A 22,372-nucleotide genomic window follows, 5' to 3' on the forward strand; every position below is an offset into this window, starting at 1 on the left:
CCTGGTTACGCAGCACGTGATGTTGGAGGCAGGATCCAAGCTTAATCTTGTCTAACTCCAAGGCCAACACTGTGCCCACCATGTCACGCTGCCTTTTCCTGGGTCAAAAGCCCAGCTATAGGGCTGGCTGGCTTTGGCCAGAAGAAGGCCCACCTCTTCATCAGAGACTGGAGCAAAGGAGAGAAGGGCAGGAGGTTGACAAATGTGGGGATGAGGGTTATGTGGGAGTTCAGTTAGATGACCCACATGTGGGCACAAACTCTGACCTTGCCCCACCCCTCCATTGGCAGCTTTCCCATCAGGATCTGCTCTTCCACTTCCTGGTCCTGGGGCTGGGGGGGAGAGGGGAGGAGAAGAGGGAGAAGAATTTGTGTGACTCTCCCTTTCTCAGAACCCATGCCAAGGCCAGGAGGGAAGCTTTGGCTCTATCCTCCTGGCATGAAGGGTGCATTCAGAATGAACAGCCCTGTTGCTCCCACGGCCTCGGTGAGGCTGGGTGATATCACTGCTTGTATTAGACAACAACCCAATGAGGCCAGAAAGCTCACTTATGACTATTGCCCTGAATCAGCCTTGAGTCACCATCATATTGGGGTGCTATGAGGGGGACCCTGGATTCAGAGGGGCTGGCTCCTGGACAAGGCACCCAGCCAAGATTGTGTCTCTGTGTCAGCAAAAAAAAAAAAAGAAAGAAAGAAAAAGAAAAGAAATAATCAGCATGTTGATTCTCTCTTTGGCTTTTAAAGGAAGGATCTCCATTGCATTATCTACCTGGAAAGCAGCCAGGCCTCCCTTATTTCAACATCATCACTAGAGTATTTTAAGTCTTTTCAGAGTCATAGTGAGCTCTCAGCTGTCAGAGGAAGCCCCTATTGTTCTCCTGTAGCTTTACTCATTCTTCATTTGGGGACTTAAACACTATCCTTCCGAACATGATGCCGCCTTTCATAAACAAAGAAGTCTCTCCTGCAGCACCATCTGTAAGACAGAAGCTCCGTTCTTGGGAGTGAGTTGGGGCAGAGACATCTACATTCCCCAGTAAAGATTAAACCCAGCATCTTGGTCGAAGTGGCACAGTTGTTGAACCAGCTGAGCCTGCGGCACACATACAAGGGTTCTAAACACCAAATGGAGGGTTTTGTGCTTGATCATGGAAGCGATAGGGAGCCAATGGAGTTTACTGAGTAGGGGAGGTGACATGGGTAGACCTGAGCTTTAGGAGAATCACTTTGATAGCTGAATGAATGGAGGATGGATTGGAGTCGGCATTGGCCCCTGTTCTCATTCCAGTTCGTTTGCCCCAGGCTAAGACTCTAGTGCCCTTGACCCGACCCATAGCTGTCCCTTCTGTTGTCTTCTACTCTATTGGTCATTTTGATCTAAGCCTTGACCCAGACTCTGACCCTGCACTGCTTCGATCCATTCCTGATTCCGAGAGTTGGTACTTTCCTCCATCCCCATCCCCAACGGAAGCTTCATCTGATTCTTTCTGGCCAGCGCCAGCTGGCTGGGAGGGTCCCACGATCATAAAGGCTGGGCCTCTCACTCTACATCCAGGACCTTTTCTCCGCTGTACCACTTGGCCTCTTTTCCAAAATCACCATCCTCCAGGCTTTTCTCTGATGCTCCATCTTGGGATAGAGGCCACCCAGGACCTCTTAATAAATTCTGAATAACAAGGGATCTTTTTCAAAGGGAAAGGGTGAAGGGGTCCAGGCCCTCGCCTACCCGACCACACAGCCCAGTGTTGAGACTGTTCTTCCTGCTTTCCCAAGTTCACCTTTAGGTTTAATTTCCTGAAATTGATCTGGTTTGGTTACCCTGGCTTTATTTTTGTATTGCCCAGAGGGGAAATGACTGAGAACAGACTCTATTTTATTAGTTTTCAGTTTAAAAAAAAAGTGGGGGGGAGGCAGATTTAACCAGCAACATATGACCGCTGCCACCTTGCCTCGCTCCGATTCCCAACAGCTGTCTGCTGGCTAGCAGTAAAAGTGATATTTGCTCTAAATTAAATGTCTTGCAAAAGTGCAGCTTCTCCTTCCATTGAAAAGTGTGATTTGTGTCAGCAGGAAGGCACAGTTCCCTAGGAAGAATCCCAAGACAGCTTCCTGTGATTGTAAATAATCGATCGTAGATTTAGAGCCAGAAAGATCATTGGAAGTCATGCAGTCCAATCCTCTCATCCTACATATAGGGAAACTGAGGCATGACACTAAACAAATCAATGGATGGATGGATAAATACAGTGGATAAAGTGGCTTGCCCCAAGTCACAACAGTAAACCTTGAACTTCTGACTTCAAATCTAGCATTCTTTCCCCAGGCTCTCAGATATCTTATCATTTCCAGAGAACCTATTCTTATCTAAGGACTCACCTTCTTGTTTGGGGAGCCCTTGTGGAAGAATTGGTTGCTGTAGCTTTTAGCACAAGGTGGGAGGGACAAAGGCAGCTTTATAGTAAAAGGGGATCCAGCATCAGCCTCCTCCTCTTCCCGCCCCACCCCCCCAAATCCAGCAGGAAGAAGGGAGCTTATAGGCTTGAGAAGGAAAATGCAACTTGGATACAGTATTAATGCTATTTCCTTTCTATCCAACAAGAAATGTGAGATGCTGGCCTCCAAACAATGTGCCCTCCTCTTCCTTTGATCTCCCTCTTTCTGTGTCAGATTGTTGTAGTGATAACTGCTAATTATTGTTTTACTGTGTAATGGTGATCACTTCCGGCACTCTATGACTGAATTACCCTGGGAGTCCCACTGTAGACATTCAGACTGAGATCTCAGCTGAAGCCTGTTGCACAAATAGAAATTTGATGGGGATTTTACTTTTAGTCCCACCTCGGATGCTCATTACCTGTGTGACCTTTGCTGGGCCTCAGCTCCCTCATCTGTAAAAGGGGGTGTTCTGACTCTAGAGCTGTGGTTCTGTGAGCATCTTACAAAAATACACAAAGGGGCTGGAAAGTATGGGAACACACTCCAACACCACATATGGACACCGTTTTATGACTTAGTAGGAAAGCCCGAGGGAGCTATTTGAGACTCAGGTGTGTTAAGTGACTTGTCCAGGGTCACACAGCTAGTAAATGTCAAAGGTTGAATTTGAATCCAGCTCCTTTGACTCAAAACCCAGGGACTTTTCTGTTGTACCTCACTTCTGCCTTCATCACTAATACACAGCCAGGTCTATTTTTTTCCTTTTTTTTTTTTTCCTTTTCTCTCTTCTCTTCACCTTCTTCCTCCTCCTCCAAAAGAAAAAATCTCCTTTGGCTTAGATTGGCAGGCAATATTTAAACCCATGGAGTTTTTCTAAATTTTTGCTCTCCTTCAACTCTGACTTGGGTTTTGTAGGGAAAAGTTGCCTTTCAGGCCAATGTACAAGGAGTGTACCTAAGTTTGCTTATAAAAAGAAAGGGGAGAAAAAAGCACCTACTATATAGTCCCAGTTCTGAGAATGGAAACATTTGCAGCCTGTTTTTAAAAGAAAAAATAAAAGGGATTAGATTACACGAACTATTTGGAAACCATTTAGTGGGGCAATATAATTTTTATTTTCAGAAGCTTATGGCCCTACCCTACCCCAGAATCATGCTCCTAAGAAAACAACAGGGGGACGGGAATCCCAGCCAGATTTCTCCTAAAGGGAAACAAGAGTAATTCCCTGTGTGCCCCACTATAACTTCAGAGACACTGGGTAAGATGAGCTACCTTTGCTGCCCTTGACCAATTGGGGGAAATTTAAACCAAGAGTAGCTTGCTAGATTAGCGGCGGCTAGGTGATGCAGTGGATAGGACGCCTGGCCTGGAGTTAGGAAGACTCATCTTCAATTCAAATCTGGCATCGGACACATGTGTGACCCTGGACAAGTCACTTAACCCTGTTTGCCTCAGTTTCCTCATCTGTCAAATGAGCTAGAGAAGGAAATGGCAACTGCCAAGAAAATCCCAAATGGGATCACAGAGAATCAGACATGACTGAAACAACTCAACAGTAAAAAAACCCAAACCCTCTCACCTTTGGGCTTATCCCTCTTATCAACCAATTAATCAATCAGTCATCAAATGTTTGTTTGTAAATTTTTATGTGCCAATCATTATTCTAGGTACTGAGGATACAAGGAGAAAGCAGGAAGTAATAATAATAATTAATCATAATAATAATGACAATAGCTCCATTTATTTAGGTGTGTGTGTTTTTTCTTTTTATGGTAGTTATAAGTAGCCTGTAGAATATCACTTTCAATACTTTTGTGGCTTTGGGCAGGTCACTTGACTCAGTTTCCCCATCTGTTAAATGAAGAGCTTAGCCTGAATAGCCTCAAAGGTTCCTTCTACCTCAAGATTTTTGATCCCAAGACCAATAATAACTTGCATACAAAGCACAGCATGGGAATAATAACCCAAGTATAATTAACCCTAAATAACTGCAGCTCTTTCCAGCTGACAAAGTGCCTCATTGATAACCCTACGAGGCAGATACCACAGGTCTCATTATCCCCATTTTTAATAAATAATGTGAGAGAGGAACATGAGCACATTTTCCATCCTGTTTCTTTGGGGATAAAATGGGATTTTAAGGTTGATATGATTTCTGGGATGAATTGTTGGGTTTGTTGTGGAAAGGCCATTTTTGTGGGTGGTCTTTTCTCTGAGCCCTGACCGGACAGACCAATATTTGGCTGGGAATGCTGAGATGATGTACAAAGGACCATGGGCAGATCTTTGCTGTCACCTCCCAAGGACCAGGGAGGACCAGGGAGGACGTGGGCTAATTTACCTGCATCAAAAAGAAGAAGAACTGGACTGGGAATGCAGGGGGCTTCCCCCTTTCATGATCATCTGACACTGGGGGCAGCTAGGTGGCGCAGTGGATAGAGAACCGGCCCTGGAGTCAGGAGGACCTGAGTTCAAATATGGCCTCAGACACTTGACACTTACTAGCTGTGTGACCCTGGGCAAGTCACTTAACCCCAATTGCCTCACCAAAAAAATCCCCCCAAAAACCCCAAACATGATCATCTGACACCAGGGGCTGTATGAGGCTCAGGTTAATTAGTAATTATCAATGTAAGCACTTTACGGATCTTAGTTCAATTGATAAAGAAGCTTGGAAACGGAGGTGTTCCATCTAGGATCTTCATTTTACAGAAGAAGAAATCGAGACTTAGGTCCAATGTTGATTTATGCCATAACCATTGCTTTCCTGACAATATGAAGTGAGAGCCCCTTGGGGGTAGAGATTGAGGAAAGGAAAAGAATCATGGGCGTAGATGCCCGGTTTCTATTCCTAGACTCTGCTAGAATTCTGTCGCTCTCTTTGAAGCCTTTGACAAATCTGGCTGAATTCCCCATTCCCCTGCCCAAAAGGCTGTAAATTTTATCCACATTTCACCAGTGTTGTTTAGGATTACACAGAAAAGATGGTGACGGGGGTCTGCCTGGAACAGCTTAGAGGTGTCCACTCTGGTTGGACCCACTAGGAGTTGGAGTTATCAGGTTTAGGGGCTAACCAGGGTTGGGATTGGGGTTTGTTGTTGTTGTTGTTTCTTTTGGGTTTGTTCTAATTTCCCACTTCCTAATTATTCTGGTTACACAGCTGGCTGCAAGGGCTTCCCTTTTAGGGAGCAGCTCTGCAGAGCTCAAAACCCCTGGGGGAAGCAGATTGAGCCCTTCTCTGAGTGAACGAGCCTTCTAGGAAGTGCCTGATGTAATTCTTGGCCAAGCCACAGCAGGATGTGAAGGGATCTGTTTCTAGCAAGAGGGGGCTGGAGAGGTACAGCGTTGTAACCAGTCCCTGGCCCAACCAAGACAGGCTTGGGCCAGTGCACAACGGCAGAGCTGATGTGGAGCAAACCAGGGAGAGTTGGGCCAAGGTTCAGGGCAGGACTGAGGCTTCACTTCCTCCAAACCCTCCAAGCTGGGGGAACAAAAGTTCTACTGGGGGTTATGTAGTAAGGTGACTCCTTGGTAGGAGATAGCAGAAGGATGAAGATGTGGTTATTTTAGAACTAGAGAAGGACCTCGAGGTTCCCATAGAGTCAGGATATGAGACTAGGTGAAGAGGCTTGGCGATTTATTACAGCAGCAATCCATTAAACTCTCTGGAACGCATTATTCAGATGCAGGGATTCTTTAGTGGGTCAAGAGAATTCACTGCATGGGACCAGAGAGGGGGCTTTGTTTCCTTTGACTCATTGCTCTGTAGGAACCAACCACTCAGTCAACAGGTATTTAGTGAGCCCTGACTCTGTACCAGCGGCTGAGGCTACGAGTGCAAAAAATGAAGCCATCTCTACCTGCAGTGAGCTTATGGCATTGTCTAATGGGGAGACAAGTATATAGATGGGAGGGGAAGAAGGGGAGAGGGAGAGAGAGGTGGAGAGTGGGGAAGAGAGAGGGGAGGAGGGAGAGGGGGGAAAGGAGAGAGGGGGAGGGGGAGAGAGCAGGGAGAGAGGGAGAAAGAGGAAGAGGAGGAGAGATACACTTGTTTCCCCATAAGACACATACATACATATATGCATATATATACATACAGAGAGAAATTGTTAATATTGATTAAATGTGTCAGCCCCTTAGTTTATGACCTCATTCACTTCAGTAAAGACTTATTAAGTACCTACTTTGTGCTAGGCACCACATTAGATACCAAGGATACAAAGACAAGTGAAACAGTTCCTACTGTCAATGAACTTACATACTATTGGGGGGAAGCAACATGTAAAAAGATGGATGGCTCGATAGATGGATGGATGGAAGAGGAGGAGATGTGAAGCAGACATGTTAGTTGTCTTCAAATATTTAAGGAAAGTCATATGGAAGATGCATTAGACCCGCTCTGCTTATCACCACTGGGCAGTGTTAAAAACAATGGTTGTAAATTGAAAAGAAGCAGATTTAAAGGCAGGATGTCCCGATAATTAGTGCCACCCCAACATGGAATGGGCAGCCTAAGCGGAGCCTGGGTGACTGGCATGTATATCATAGAGGACGTTCTATCAAGGTGTATGCTCATCCTTGGAGGGCTTGTTGGGCACTGAGATGCTGTGACTTGGGTTCGTGGCCCCCTGTCCCCTTTCTGTCCCTCAGTTTGTAACCATCCCACTTCATTTCCTCCCTAGGTGTCCTCTCCCTGCCTGCATACTTCAGCCCTTACAATGACGGCTCCATGGGCAACGATGAGCGAGCAGATGCCTATGCCCAGCTGGAGCTCCGGACATTAGAGCAGTCCTTGCTGGCCACCTGTGTTGGGAGCATCTCTGAACTGAGTGAGTTTTATGTTCACTGTGGGCATGATTATAAGGGAGAGGGGGACAGCAGCAGAGAAACTGGGGACAGAAACTGGAAAATGGTCTTTCTCTTCTCCTTTACTTCCCCCTAGCTTCAGAAATATTTCCCTCTGAATCAGCAGCAGCAGTAAAGCCAACACAATGAAGATTTGGGGATTGCGAAACTCCAGGAGTCCCACCATAGCTCTCACTCATCCTTATCCCTCTTGAGTATGTCTACGTATCAGTTGCCTTCCCCATCCCAATGATATCATTCGGGCAGCTGAAGATTGGGGAAGTAATGGATAGATGTGCTTAGAGCACAAAGAAGGAATCGACCAATCATAGAAATCAAGCAATATTGAGGCAGGACCTTCCCATTACCTTCTCCATCAAGTCCAGCTGCTGGTCTCCAAGGTTGTGATGGATTCCTGGACCTTTCACTGAGAATAACAGAGCTTTGTGGTTCTTCAGAACTCTTCTCTCTCCCTCCCCCTCTCTCTCCTCCTCCCCCTTCGATGACCCTGTCCATCATCAAGAATGGGAGGGATAGGACCCAGCAGGTTATGGAGTCTCTTACATTGGAATTCAAACAAGGAATCTCTTTCCCTACTGACCTTTGTCAACAACAAATATTTACCCATCGATGGCGCCACAAGTCCCAAGGCAGCAGCCCATCTGGGAGTTCTTGATGATGGGCTGTGGCACTTGGTGCTTACTGTCTAAAAGTACTTAGTGGCCGTGATGATATCGATCACTCACTCACATTTAGATTGTTGTTGTTTGTCCTTCATCTGGAAAAGGACCCGATTCTTACATTTAGATAGTACTTCAGAGGTAGATAGTCACAGCAGACAGCTAGATATATTTGTTTGCTTGCTGTTTCCCCTATTAGATTGTGAGCTCCTTGGGGTAGAAACTGGCTTTTGTCTTTTTTTGTATCTCCAGCACTTAGCATAGTGCCTGACACATAGTAGGCACTTAATGAATGTTTATCGACTAAATGGCATAGATTCAATCGGCTTCTGGCCCCCTACTGATCATGTGACCCTGGGCAAATCACTTGACCAGTCTCGGCTCCGGTTTCCTCATTTGTACTTACTTGTCTCCTAAATAGAGGCAGTATGACTTAGCAGGTGGAGAATTGGCTTCAGAGTCAAGAAGACCTGGGTTCAGATTTCACCTCTTAGTGCCTTCAATCAATGATATAGAACTGTTAATTTCAGAAATGGGATTGATCTACATTGGCAAAGGGAGTTCATCATTGGGAGCTCCCTTTCCCAATTAAATCATAGAGCCAATCCAAAATAAAAATAAAGGAGGACTTGCCTCACAAAGTTGTTGTGAGAATCAAATGAGATCATATATGGAAAGTATTTTGAAAACCTTAGGGTGCTATCTAAATATTTGTTACTAATAATTAGAGTGCTGTATGACCCTGGGCAAGTCACTTAACCCCCATTGCCCTACAAAAAAACAAACAAAAAAATAATTATAGTGATTAATTATATTAAGTATGGATGATTAATATAACAAATATATTTATTATTATCATTGCATTTTGCAGTGAAGAAACAGGTTGGGTTGACTTTGCCCAGACTGCACAGTGAGTAGGTGTCAAAGTCCACATGGACGACTCGGTCTTTTTATTGCAATCCCAAGCAACTTTCTGCTACATATCCAGACATACCTGCCCATTGTAGATACGTGCGGTCAGTCCTGCCCCATGAAGGCTGCCATGGCCTAGGCACTGGCCTTCTTTGGGTCACTTTGATCTGGGCCAGAATCAAACATAAAATTCTTTCTAGTTCAATGCAGCATTTATGGAGAAGAGGGAAGGAGGGTCCATGGGAAGAGCGGGAAAGCCTGGCTTCCTTCCATTGGCTTTCCCAATGGTTTCACTGCACTCTGTCATTCTATCACCTCCTCTTGACCGCTTGTGCCACTTCTCTCTCGTGGAATGCCTGGGATCTGCCCCGCTGCTTTGCCACAAGATCATTTGGCCTGTTTAAGCTGAGGCTAGCCCAGTGGTCACCAGTGGTCAGCCAGAAGACAGCCTGGTACCACCTGCTGCAGCTGAGGGGAATCACGGACCTTTCCTTTCCCAACCAACCTTCACTGCCCAGTTCCCAAAAGGCACAGTGTGCCCACTGTCAGCTGGATGCTGACTCCGACATCCATACCTCTGCTGGAGTTATTGTGGTGTCCCAATCTGCTATGACCTTGGACCCTCTATCCTCTTAGTAAGGGACCATCTGCCCCCTTCGTTATTCTCTAAGGTCCTTGGGGCCCTGCCATCTGCCCTGCCGCTTTCCCTACCTGAATACCTCTCGGCCCATTCCATCTGCAAGGGAGCCCCGCTTTATGGGTCAAATCCTCCCATTAGAGGGTAATCTTCGAGACTAGGAGCTCTCTTGATGTTTCTGTTTCTATCTCTAGCACTTAGCACCCTGTTTGGCATCTCCTAAGCACCTGGTAAATGCTTTTCCATTATGCTGCAGCTGACTCATCACAGGCAAAAGAGAAGGCTCTTTGATGTGGTAGATCGCCTCTGACCATCCCTCTTCCCCCCTCCCTCCCCAAAGCCTGGATCCTTCTGACCCCCCACCCCTGTCCTGTCCTGTCCCAGCAAGGAGGAGGAGGTGGGACAGGGAGATACGCCTCAATGAGAGCAGGCCAGAGAACAGAACGAGGCCGGTGATACTTGGCACTCTGCTAACAGCTGGTCCCTAAAAAGCCCATGAAGGCTTTGACACTCATTAGCTCCCTGAAGGTCTGCACCTTACTGAGCCTGCCAGACAGGTTGAGAAGTATCGGTCTCCTTGTGTATGGGCCCAACTTCAGAGGAAACTTGGCAAGTTTCTCTTTGTTCTTCACCCCTCCCCACCTGGGAAAGCCTGACAAGATGGAGAGGGGGAGGGGAGAAGAAGAAAAAGGGAGGGGGGGGGAAGAAACCCAACTTCTCCCTAACGACCCGGTTAAATGAGGACTGCTCTAAATTCCACTTCCCTGGTAGCTCCTTGTATCTGATGCATCACAAAGGGGTTTGAAAAGTCTAGTGTGGGACCTGTGGGAGCCCTCACCATCAGGCTTTGTATACCCCATTCGCTGGTATCTGTTTTCTAGTCTTCACCTTGAGACAGGGAGATGGAGTGGAAAAAACTCTAAGTTCAAAGTTGGGCTCCTGGGTTTGGGTCCCAGCTTAGTGTGCTCTGAAAATGTGAGGCACTAGATAAATAACAGCCATTTTTGTTGTTGTTAATGTAATTATTGCCATTTCTAACTAGCTGTGCATCCTTAAGCAAGTTGTTTCCACTCTCTGGGCCTCTGTTTCCTGCTCAGTAAATGGAAAGGGTGAGATTGGATGACCTCCAAGCTTTCAGTCCTTCAGAGCAGCTAGGTAGCGCTGTACTGGACAGAGCACTGAGGTTGGAGCCAAGAAGACCTGAGTTCAAATGTGACTCCAGATACTTACTAGCTGCATGACCCTGGGCAAGTCACCTGGTCCCTATCTGCCTCCATTTCCTCATTACCAAAATGGGGATAATAATGGCACCTACCTCCCAGAATTGTTGTGAGGATCGAATGAGAGAATAACTATCAAGCACTTAGCACAGTACCTGACATATTGTAAGTGCTATACAAATGTTCACTATTGCTATTATTCCTACTCTAGGCCCAGCACACCCCTGGGTCAGTCCAGGAAAAAGCCAGGGTGACCTGGTATTCTGGAGAGCCCTGGGTCCTCAGTCTAATGAGAAATTGAGAAAAAGGCTCTAGTAAATAAGGAAGAACGTGTGGTGAGAGAACACTTCAAAGCCTGCTCTTGTCTCTGGGTCCAAGCCGACAGACAGTCCGGAAGATGCCAGGTTTCAGAGAGCCAGTCAGTGCTGGCACCAGAGCCTCCCTGTCCTTACTTAAAATCATGGAGACTGCCCAGGCCTGGGCTGCCTCTCATCCCTTTGGAGGTGTCAGCAGGGCGTGGGAGGGCTCCAGCCTTGGGTGGTCTTCAGAAGCACCCCGGGTTCCATTTGCCTCTTCAACCCCCTTTCATAGGATCGTGGATTTTAAAGTGGAAAGGTCCTCTAGAGTAACCAGTTTGTTCTTACAAGTAAGGAAACCGAGGCTCAGAGAAGAGGAAGTGGCTTGTCTCTATGTGTTAGCAAGACCTTTGCAAGTTGCTGCCAGTTCCCAATCCCGAGCTCTGGATTTTGGCTGGGGGCTGCCAAAGACTTCTCCTTCAATAACAGAAAAATTGTTTTAATTCTCTTTTGTTGTGCCTTTGAAATACCATTTCGACACGGTTTCCATTTGATGCTATTGGCTTTTTCCTTCCTGCAGCCTTGCCAAGAGTTATGACATTTGGGCTGGGAGAAACGGGAGCCAGGTTTCAACTTATTACAGCTGAGAGAGATCCGCGTAGAGGGGAAAGGCTGAGAGGCAAGCCAGCCTGGCCAGGAGGTTGATTAAGCAAGTTGCTCAGGCCCTGGGAGGCCAGAGGGCAGGGCCAGGCCTTGCTGTTTAACAACCAGGTTCTTTTTGCTGCCCCTCATTGGGGCACTTGGCTTCCAAAAGGAGACTCCCCCAGCAAATGAGAATTGAGGAGAGAAGTGTAATTCTAAAAATACTCCACGGGGAGCCAGGTGGCACAGTGGATAAAGTACCAGCCCTGGATTCAGGAAGACCTGAGTTCAAACATGGCCTCAGACACTTGACACTTACTAGCTGTGTAACCCTGGGCAAGTCACTTAACCCTCATTGCCCCACCAAAAAAAAAAAGTAAAAAAAAAAACAACTCTAGGCCTTGGACTAACCAGAATGATTGCATTTTCCCAGCTTAGTTTTCATGATTTTTTTTAAAGCACAAAAACCAACCTGGGAAAATGGAAATTTTAAAAAAAGAAGAAGAAAGGGGGGTGGGGTGGGACCTGCTGCTGCTGGCATTGCCTTCTCCAACTCCATCATCTGTGTGCTAATGAGTGTGAGCCTTGGGCCCAGAGCTGGGTGGTTGTGTCATTCATTTAGTAGCCGGCTTTCATTTGAGGGGCTTTTTTCCCCTTTTAAATGTTCCTTTTAATACACCGAGCTCTCCTAGAACACAAGTGAAGGTTTGTATCCCAGGCCTCTGAGTGAGGCGGCTTCCTCCCCTCACCCCTTGCCTGCCCTGGGCCAACTCAAGCATGGGGGAGTATGTGAATATGGATCCCCAGATATTCTCAGCTGGTACTGAAGGAAATGAGTCGTGAGCTGAGTTGCCAGAGGGTGAAGGGGGCATCAGCTGGGGGGGGGGGGCAAGGAGATGTGCGCCAATCTCCAGGCTTGTTTGCCAATCATCCCCTGCATCCAGCAAAACTCATTAGCAGGAACTCTGCCTGATCCAAATATGCTGGAGCAATGACTATACCTTCCTTGTCCAGAGGTTAGGTTTAAGAGTGAATTAATTCTATCAGGGGTTAAATGTCAGGCTCAAAAGAATGAAATAAATTAAGATTTAGCCGGGTTGGAATCCTGGATCTGCTGCTTACTTATACCTTGCGTGGCCTTGGACAAGATATTACCTGCCTCGGTTTCTCCATCTGAAAAGTGAAGGGTGTTGGACGAAGTGGCTTCTAAGGGCCCTTTCAGCTTTAAAGCTATACTCTGATGACAGTTCAGGGACAGAATCTAGGACTGAAACCTACCACCACCCCAACCCAACCCAGATAGGAATCTCTGATGTTCTCAGTGTTCAAAAGTCACTCTCACATTCTCTGCCTCGGGCCTCCTTCTGCCTGCATTTCTGTGGGCAAGGTGGAAGAAACTACTGAATTCTCCAGAGCTGATGGAGGGGTCAGAGAAAGGGCCACCCGGAACATACAAGCTCTGCCACCTCCCACTCCTTCCCAGAGCTGAGGTGCTCCCAGGTGCCCAGAGCTATTTTGGTCCCATCCTTTCTCAGCATTGTCACCAGCCATACAATGAAGGGAGATTTCCTGTCCAAAGCTTGGGGAAAGTTGAAGGGGGTTGGAAATCAACACAGGTCATGGGAATCTAAGGGTCTGAGAGCCTACCAGGGGGCACATATCACAGGATTCAGAGCTGGGAAAGACTTTAGGGATCACCCAGTCTAACCCCCACTCACTTTACAGAGAAGAAATGGAGACCCTTCACCTAAGGTCAGTCTGGTAGAAGGAAATTGAGGAGGGCTCATAGATCGAGATGGAAAAGATCTCGCAGGCCAATCTTATCCAACACCCTCACTTTATAAGTAAAGAAACTGAGGCTCAGGGAAATGAATTCACTTGCCCGAGGTCCCAGAGGTAGCAAGTTACAGAACCAGAATTTGAAGCCAGGTCCTACTCTCCAAATTTGGTGTTCCTTCCGACCAGGCTGAATGGCCAAAAACACCCATTTCTCAGGTACAGAGAATGTAGCCTCTGTCTCCCACCTGCCCCTCACCCCAGCGTGCAAGTCCGATAGGACTTCTGTTGGTAGCCTAAGACCTAAATCAACAGCCTCCTTTAGGTGATTGGGAAGAGAGAGACAGAAACAGAGACAGCGAGAGAACGAGAAAGAAACAGAGAGAGATAAGGAGAGAAGAGACAGCAATGGATTTCCTTAGCCACAAGAGATGGAGGAAACCTTGCCAGGGCGGGGAGGGAGCAAGGGATGATGAAAGAGAAACCATATTAGCATAAGCTCCCAAGGAGACCTCTGGCCCTGCCAAGTGTCTAATTCAGCTGTTAAGTCAAGACAGTAAGTGAAAGGCAAACCTAATTGGTGTTGTGTGTCTGGTTGTCAGTTTCACCCTCGCCTCTTAGCTCTGGGGGTAAATAATAATTAGGACCAGAAGGAAGCTCTTTCTCACAGCAGCCCAAGAACCTTTACCTAAAGGAGAAATGAAGCACGTGGGATGAAAACTCAGATTCTTTTTCCCCTTTCTCCTCTCTCTCTCTCTCCTGTCTCCCTCCCCCAACTCCCCGCAGGTGATCTGGTGTCCCGGGCTATGCATCACATGCAGTGCCACCATCCTCTGTGCCCAGGCACCAGCCCGGCCCGCCAGGCCCGCCAGCCGCAGCAGCCCATCACCTGGTCTCCCGACGCCCTCCACACGCTCTACTATTTCCTGCGCTGCCCACAGATGGAGTCCATGGAGAACCCCAACCTGGACCCGCCAAGAATGACCCTGAATAATGAACGGTAGGGCAGCTGGAGCAGAATGGGCACTGGGGGAGGTGTAGGGTGGGAGGGTCCTGCACATGGCATTCAATGAGACGCTTGTTGGCAGAATCAGTTGGGTAAGGGGCCAGAGCCTCAGGGGGCAGGGGGGCTTGGTGCCAGCGCCTTCCCACAAAGTGTATGTGAGCCCAGGCAGGGGCTAAAATTGGCAGTTCCAAGGTGGCTCTGGGCCCAGCCAGGATGTATAGCTAAATTTCCAGAATAGGTTTAATTTAGGATCCCAAATCACAGGATGCTAGAGCTGGAAACGACTTCGAGATTATCTCCTCTTTCAATAGGAAGAGAGGAAACAGAGGCACAGAGTGATCAGTCATCACTCATGGGGTTAGGTGGCAGAATCGGGACTAGAACCCAGCTCTCCTCTCTTCCAGTTCTCAGTTGTTTTTTTCCATTACACAACCATACAAGGATGGGTCAGACAGAGGCCTAAAGAGCGGGACTCATGGGAAATTCCAAGAAACAAAACCCTTTCTATTAGCAAAGTCTTTCCCCTTCCCCAACCCCATTAGTGTGACCAAGACCTGGCTGCTGATGGACAGTGTCCAGTCTGGAAATAGGAAGCAATGTCAAGGGGGCTTCTAATCGCAGAAGAGAAGCTGATATTTTCACCCAGATAGCATCATCAAATCAGAGGATCCAAGGACCTTAGAGATCACTTAATAAGGAGAGAAAAGGCTAAAATTCAGAGATTGGTGAAAAAAAAGTTGTACTTCTTTCTCCTATCTACTTCACACACTGCCCCCTCCCTGAAATCTAATCCACACACAGATAGATCCCTTGGGGACCCCAAGTTAAGAACCTGGGTCTTATAGACTGGGGTTAGGACTTGAGATATATTGGGGAGGGGGGTGTGGGCGGGGGTGGTTTTACATAGGAGTTTGAAAATCTACATATGTATATGTACACACACACACACACACACACACACACCCCGCCCTGTATGTTACACAAACTTATTTGCAAGCAAGGTATTTTCTGAGTCATCACTATGTGCCTACATAGGAAATTAAAGCCAATGTTTAGAAAGAATTGACAGTTCCCACATATTTTGGCCCTAAAATGAAGGTAGCCTAGAAATGTCTAGGTGGTAGCCTGGATGAGCTCCTCTCCCTATAGAGGCGATCTCTCAATAGAGCCAAGTAGGTTGCGTTTTACAGGGTGACTAATTCCCCAAACCCCAGTCAGAGTGCAAAGCCGAAAGGCTTCAGTCATGGCCAAAAGGCAAGTGGGGAAACCCCAGCCTTCTTGGTCATAGAAAGAAAAAGGGATGGTTCTTTGGCTCTGTCAGGGGGGAAGGGTGTAAAGAGCCAGAACCTCTCTCTCCTAAGAGCCTCTCGCTTCAGAAGGGTTGAGTCAACCCCAGTGGGGATATGGAGCTGTCCTTCCAGATAGCTCTGCTGGTAGAACAGACGTCTAGCCCACTAATCACTCCCACTTAAGAGAAGAGATCTGTTTTGTCCTCTGCCCCCATCATCACCACCAACCCATTCCAACTAACCTGTCTGGGCTATACCACACAGCCTGAATAACTGTCACCACACATGCTGCCTGAAACTGATCACTCATTTCCTGTTTTGAGGAACATTCCCCCCGCACGCACACACACACACACACATACACACATCACCCAGTGTGCCCAAAGCACGTGTGTATACAAACACAGAAGTGTGTGTGACTAAGTCGGTATCTGGGAAGTGTGAGGATATTCACTCTTCTATGTCATGGCTAAGACCTTTCTGTTTCTGAGCTGTCTGGTTTTCACCGCAACCATCTCTCCAACACCACCCTTCACACCTGATTGGCCCCTTCCTGTCTACTGTCCACCAAAGACCCCAGCAAGGGACCACAGCTGGTCAGTGAAATGCTTTCCCCACAGGCTCAAGGGCTAGAAGCCCAGCAGGTCTGTGGCCTGTGGAGAAAAATGAAGCCAGTGCTGACAGCAGACCTCCTTGGCCTGATCTTTCCCAGGGCTTGGGTCCAGGGACAGGGTGGGAGTTGGGGGAGAGGACCTTTCTGACTGGGAGCCACAGAGTATAAAGACAGGAGACAATACTCCAGGGGATGATCCCCTCTGGAAGCCTTAAGGAAGAGAGCAGAAGGGGCAGCTAGGTGGCACAGTGGATTCAGGAGGACCTGAGTTCAAATCCGGCCTCACTTGACACTTACTAGCTGTGTGACCCTGGGCAAGTCACTTAACCCCAATTTCCTCACCAAAAACCAAAAAGCAACAACAACAACAAAAAAACAAAAGGAAGAGAGCAGAAGCCCACCCCTGAGCCATAGGGGAGGCATGGTCCTGCCTGAGGCCACAAGTGACCCTGTAAGGGTCCAGTCAGCCCCAGTTTCACTATAGTGCTCAGGCCTGGCCAGAGTGAGTACACTTAGAGGAGACCTCTAAGTGCCTGGAGAAATATAGAAGCTTGGGGGACCTCAGAAGGAAGGTTGGGGGAAGCTAGTGAATGACATGAGTGAGGAGGCATTTTTACAAATTCAGCAGTTATTTTTTAAAATTGCATCGCTATCTTATAAACACCAGACGCTGCAGGGAGGCTCCCTCATTGTAGAGTCAGATGTGAGGGGAGGTGCATCTGGGAATTTTCCAGCAGGAGGGAGATGCTTGCCCTAGCTTAAACCTGGACCTTCTGACTTTGGATCAAGGAGAAGAAAAAGAAAAAATAGGAGAGCTTGAAGATTTCTTACTCAAGTATTCCCAGTGACCCCTCCATTTCCATGAACAATTTCCTTTGCTCCACAGAGAATATATTGTGTCAGGTTCAGATAGCCTTCCCTCTTCCCCTGCCCAGGGAACCATCCCTTGTATTGGCGAATTAAAAAGAGAAAGGGTGGGGAGGCCGCAGTTCAGCAAAATTAACCAATGTATGATCTGAGGCCCACCATGTATACAATTCCATAAGCACCCATTAGGCACCTACTGTATTCTGCCATAGAGACACAAAGACCAAACAGTCTTTGCTCTCAGCAGTCTTTACATCCTAAGGGAAGGGTCAAGATTTCTTGCTATTGGAATAGTAAAAGACCAACCTGCTCATGAGCCACACTGAGAGGACGAGACCAGTTCAGGGGCACAACCTGCACTGGAGAGACCTATGATCTCTTGCTATTTCCACTGCCCCATCTCTCTCAAAACTACCAAGCTCTGAGACAGTGAGTAAACAGATTCTCATCATCCCAAAGCCTCATGTGCCTGCGGGCTCAGACCTTACCAGGTGTCATTCCAGAGAGTCTCTGTCATCGTCTCAGGCAGAGAAACCTCAGTCTTGCAGAGTGGCTGCACCCCGTGAGCTTCCCTGGGATTGGGTGGCAGCCTGGCAGCTGCCACCATCTAAGAACCCATCATTGTGGTTGTTTCTCAGGCTCTGCCCCCACCCCCAACCCCTGCGTCACTCCCTACATCTGACCTGCCGGGGAACTCCCACAGTGTGGAGTCAGACATGAGGGAGGTGGATCTGGGAATTTTTCAGTAGGAGGCAGATATGGGGCCTCATTGAAACCAAGACCTGACTTTGGAGCAAGGGGAAGGCAAAGGAAAAATAGGAGAGCTTGGCCATTTCTTAGTCGGTCCTCCATTTCCATGTATGAACACTGCTTTCTCTTGCTCCACAGAGGACACTGGGCTCCCACTTCTGTCGTGTGAAAGTCCTGGAGGGTCTAAGAGGGTCTTAGGTTTAGAGGGAGAAGGGAGCTCAGATGTCATCTTTTCCAACCCCTCATTTTACAGACACTAGGGTTGGCCGGCACAGCCTCTAATGGCCGTCTACCTCTTATTCTAGAAACCTCAGTGTTGTGGGTACCCCATTTTCCCCCATAACATTTGTGACTTCACCTTCCTGAGCCTCAGTGTCCTCATCTGTAAAATGAGGGGATTAGACTAAATGACCCCCAGGGTTCCTTCTTTGAGTTCTGATCCGATAAGCCCAGGTCCATCTGAGCCTCCTCGATGGAAGCCCCCAAATACTGGAGGCCCTTGGCCTCAGGAGTCAGTGCTGCAGCCAAGTGAGAACAGAGCTCACCCACGAGATCAGGCTGCTTTGTGTGTAGCTGCTCTTGGCTCAGCTTAGGGACCCGCCGTGTCCTCCCCCCCCGGCCCCGACGCGGCAGCTCGGTGGCTTTTGTGGTCTCCGGGTTCTCTCTCCCCTAATCCCCATGATTCCAGTTCCCTTTCTCCCCAGGCCCTTTCTCTGAGAAGGAGAAGGCAGTGAGGTGCTGCTGGGGAATTTCCCCAGTTACCTGCTCCAGGCTGGAGGAGATGAGCCCAGGCCCGAGGTTCCGGCCGCACCCACCCCTTCATTCCCGGCTCCCCTCGCCTGCTCCTAGCCTCCGCCTGCCTGGGAACAGAGGAAGGCTGGCACATTTCCACCAGACAAGTTCAGGCTGGGTGCTCAGGGCTCCTTTAAGGACCATCCTTAGTGATCAGGGCCTCCTAAGCCACACCGAGGGCAACTGTTAGCGCGTCCTCCAGCCAGGGTGAGATAGGAGCTATCTTGGCTCAGCCATCTGACAAAGAGGTGAAATTTCCCCTGGGCTGGCAGATTCCTGGATGTTCAATTCAGTGAGCATTTATTAAGCACCTCCTATATGCCAGGCACCCTGTAGGGTTCTAGGCACATAAACATAATACTGAGACATCTTCTATGTTCAAAGAGCTTACACTTCTACTGCATGTTTGCAGTTAAGTAAATGCAAAATATGTGCACTTTGAACAATGAGTAGGATGAAGACTAGCCTCACCTTCTCCAAGAAGACCCAACCAGTTGACTGAGTGTCCATCCATAGACCAAAGAGACTTCAGCCTTGGTTCTGTACCTCACAAGGACTAGGGAGCCACCTCCCTGTCAGGCAGGCACTTGATTTAAGGACGAAAGACATACAAAATGCAGTATGTTAAGAGGGAAAACTCGGGATCATCTTTTCTTTTTCTTTTTTTGCTCATCTTGCAAAAGTGGTTCCTTCTCAAATAGTGGAGATGATAGCAGCCGGAGCTTTATTCTGTCTACTTGTCTCCCTTAAATACCATTTCAAGAAGATTTGCCACGTTAAGCTTTTTCCTCTTGGTTTTTTTTTTTCCTTTCCCCATTCTGTGCATTAAATTTCCATCTGCTTACTTAAAAATGCAAGCGCGAGAGACGAGAATGGCGTTGGAGTGAATTAACTGTGGTGTTTCAGAGTATTATTCCCCAGCCTGGCAAACCCATAAACCTCAGAAACAGTCTGTTTATGGGCCTTAGTTCTGACAGCAGGGAGAACTACCCTGGTGAGGGAGGAACAGGAGAGGAGGGATGTTAATCACTTTTTTAAAAATTGGCAGCAATGTCCACAGGTTAGAAGAGTAGGGGCTTAGAAATGGAGATGTCTCAGGGCAGCTAGGTGGCGCAGTGGATAAAGCACCGGCCCTGGATTCAGGAGGACCTGAGTTCAAATTTGACCTCAGACACTTGACACTTACTAGCTGTGTGACCCTGGGCAAGTCACTTAACCTTCATTGCCCCACCAAAAAAAAAAAAAAGAAAGAAATAAAGAAATGGAGATATCTGAGGTCCCTACTTGACTTATCTCTGAACCACTATCAAGTCTATTTGCCCTTGGACTAATCAGTGTGATGGATAGAAACCTACCATCCTGATCAAAACCCCAAATTCTAACCCAAAGACAATTTTAATTATCATCTAGTTCATCCCTGCCCCCCTTCATTTAAGGAAACAGTCCAGAGAAAGAAACCAATTTGCCTGAGGTTATCCATATGTTTGGAAGACTCAGAAACTTGCAGGGCTAGAAGGGCTCTTAAGAATTGCAGGTCCTTCCTTTAATTTTCACAGAGGTTAAAGTGGCTCACCCAGGGCCACTTAGATAGGAAGTAGCTGACTTAGGACTTGAACCCAGATCTTTCCATTGCACCATGCTGTTTAGTAAAGAATGTTGGAACTGGAAGAGGCATTAGTGCTCACCCATCTGTGCCATGCTCTTACTTTATACATGAGGCTTAGATGGTGACAAGGCCTATGGAACATATCTCTCTCTCTCTCTCTCTCTCTCTCTCTCTCTCTCAGTTTTTCCTGCCTCTGAGTCTAGAGCTTTAGCTACAATGCCAAATCATATGATATAATGGAGTTGATAGAGAGTTGAGTCCTCTCCAGTGTCAGAGAGACCTGGGTTCAAGTTCCACCTCTTAAACATGTGTGTTATGTGACCTTGGACAAGTCACTTAACCCATGCCTGAAACGCTCTCCCTCCCCAACTCTACCTCCCTTCAAGTCCCAGCCAACACCCCACATCAGCCTTCTCCAATCTCCTCTTAATGCTCATGTCTTCTGACTCTTAATTATCTCCAGTTTATCCTGTGCTCCATTTCACATAATTGTTTGACTGTTTTCTTCACCCATTAGACTGGGAGCTTCTTGAGGACAGGAACTGTCTTTTACCTTTCTTTGTATCCTCAGAACTTAGCACGATTCCTGGCATACAGCCGGCATTTAATAAATGTTTACTGACTCCCAACGTCTGACAACTCTCAAAGATTATGATTTAAAAGCCAGGTGGCATGGGGCAGCTAGGTGGCACAGTGGATAGAGCACCAGCCCTGGAGTCAGGAGTACCTGAGTTCAAATCTGGCCTCAGACACTTAACACTTACTAGCTGTGTGACCCTGGGCAAGTCACTTAACCCTCATTGCCCTGAAAAAAAAAAAAAAAAAAACAGGTGGCAATCCACACTGATAATGGGCATTTCCTCACAGGGAATTCCCAACAACCATGAAATCACAGGTCTGGGCCCCAAACAAACAGACAGACAAGTAGCAACTGTCGTCTTTAGTCTCAGCAGAGATAATGTGGCCATGGCTTCCATTCTTTGCCTGGCACAGTACCTGGCACCTCATAGGTGTTTAATAAATGCTTATCTGGTTGGTTGGTGGACTGTCATCGGTCATCTCCACCTCCCCCCCTGGCCTGCTGTGCCACTAACCCATCGTGGTCCCATTTCACCATCTGTTAATGACCCGCAGCAGTTCCAAAGGGTGTGTGAGTGCCAAGTTCCTTGGGAAGAAAGAATTAAGGGATTTGGGCTAGACGGAGGAAGCAGTTGGTGCCAAATGTTGACAATCCTAGAGAAAGGACAGGATTCCGTCCCAGCCGCTGACTGCTGTGCTGGGGGCCGCTAGGTTGGTCCAGCTTCCTGTCTTATTGTTGGAGGCAGGCAGGGAGAAAGAGAGGGGGCTGGCAACAGGGGCCCTGGGGCTCTGGTGGGGGGGTTGTTTCAGTGGCCTTGACAATGCTCTTTGTCTCCGGCTCCGCCACAGTTCTAAAGGGACCCTCTGGCAGCAGGAAATCCCAACTGTAAGGGGAACTGACAATTATTATTTTATTATTATTATTCTCATCATTATCAACATCTTGGCATTTTTTTTTTAATTTAAAGAAGGAGAGACTCTGGAGAGCCAAGCTTCAGATACTAGGGCCTGGAGGCTAGCAATGGGACATCCTCTAGTGTTCCGAGCCAAAATGGGTTGGTTTCTTGCCTGCTCTTATCTGCCTTGTCAGACTGATAGTTGGGGTTCATTTCTTCCTTCAGGAGAAATCCCCTCTGAATTACAGCCCACGCAGGCCTTGCGCCAGTTCTCAGCTCTTTAATGTTTGGGGCTTTTCAGGGAGGCAAAAACCTGATGGAATTTGGGATTCACCTCTGAGTCTTAGAGATGAGATCAGAAGGAAGGGAAGTCAACTTTCCTCCCTTTCTCCTTCCCCCTTCCCTCCCAAACTGAGTACAGCGCCGGGCCCTGAATGGTGTTTTTTTCCCCTTACCCTCCTAGGGAATCTATCTGGTGCTCTGGTCCATGGTGTGGATGGGGCTGTGGGTGCAGGTGATGGGGTGTGA

The 22,372-nt window shown here is 47.7% G+C and overlaps 1 protein-coding gene across 1 annotated transcript in view; it reads left to right on the plus strand.

Moving 5' to 3' along the window:
* The window catches only part of ABTB2 (ankyrin repeat and BTB domain containing 2), a 191,837-nt gene that overhangs the window by 132,284 nt on the left and 37,181 nt on the right, over positions 1–22,372 (plus strand). The window contains exons 2-3 of the mRNA XM_043971339.1: positions 7,121–7,267; positions 14,233–14,446. Of these exons, the coding sequence (XP_043827274.1) occupies positions 7,121–7,267; positions 14,233–14,446 (361 nt within the window). The remainder of the gene's footprint in view (positions 1–7,120; positions 7,268–14,232; positions 14,447–22,372) is intronic.

The sequence above is a fragment of the Dromiciops gliroides genome, chromosome 6, assembly GCF_019393635.1.
Source record: "Dromiciops gliroides isolate mDroGli1 chromosome 6, mDroGli1.pri, whole genome shotgun sequence".
NCBI lineage: Eukaryota > Metazoa > Chordata > Mammalia > Microbiotheria > Microbiotheriidae > Dromiciops > Dromiciops gliroides.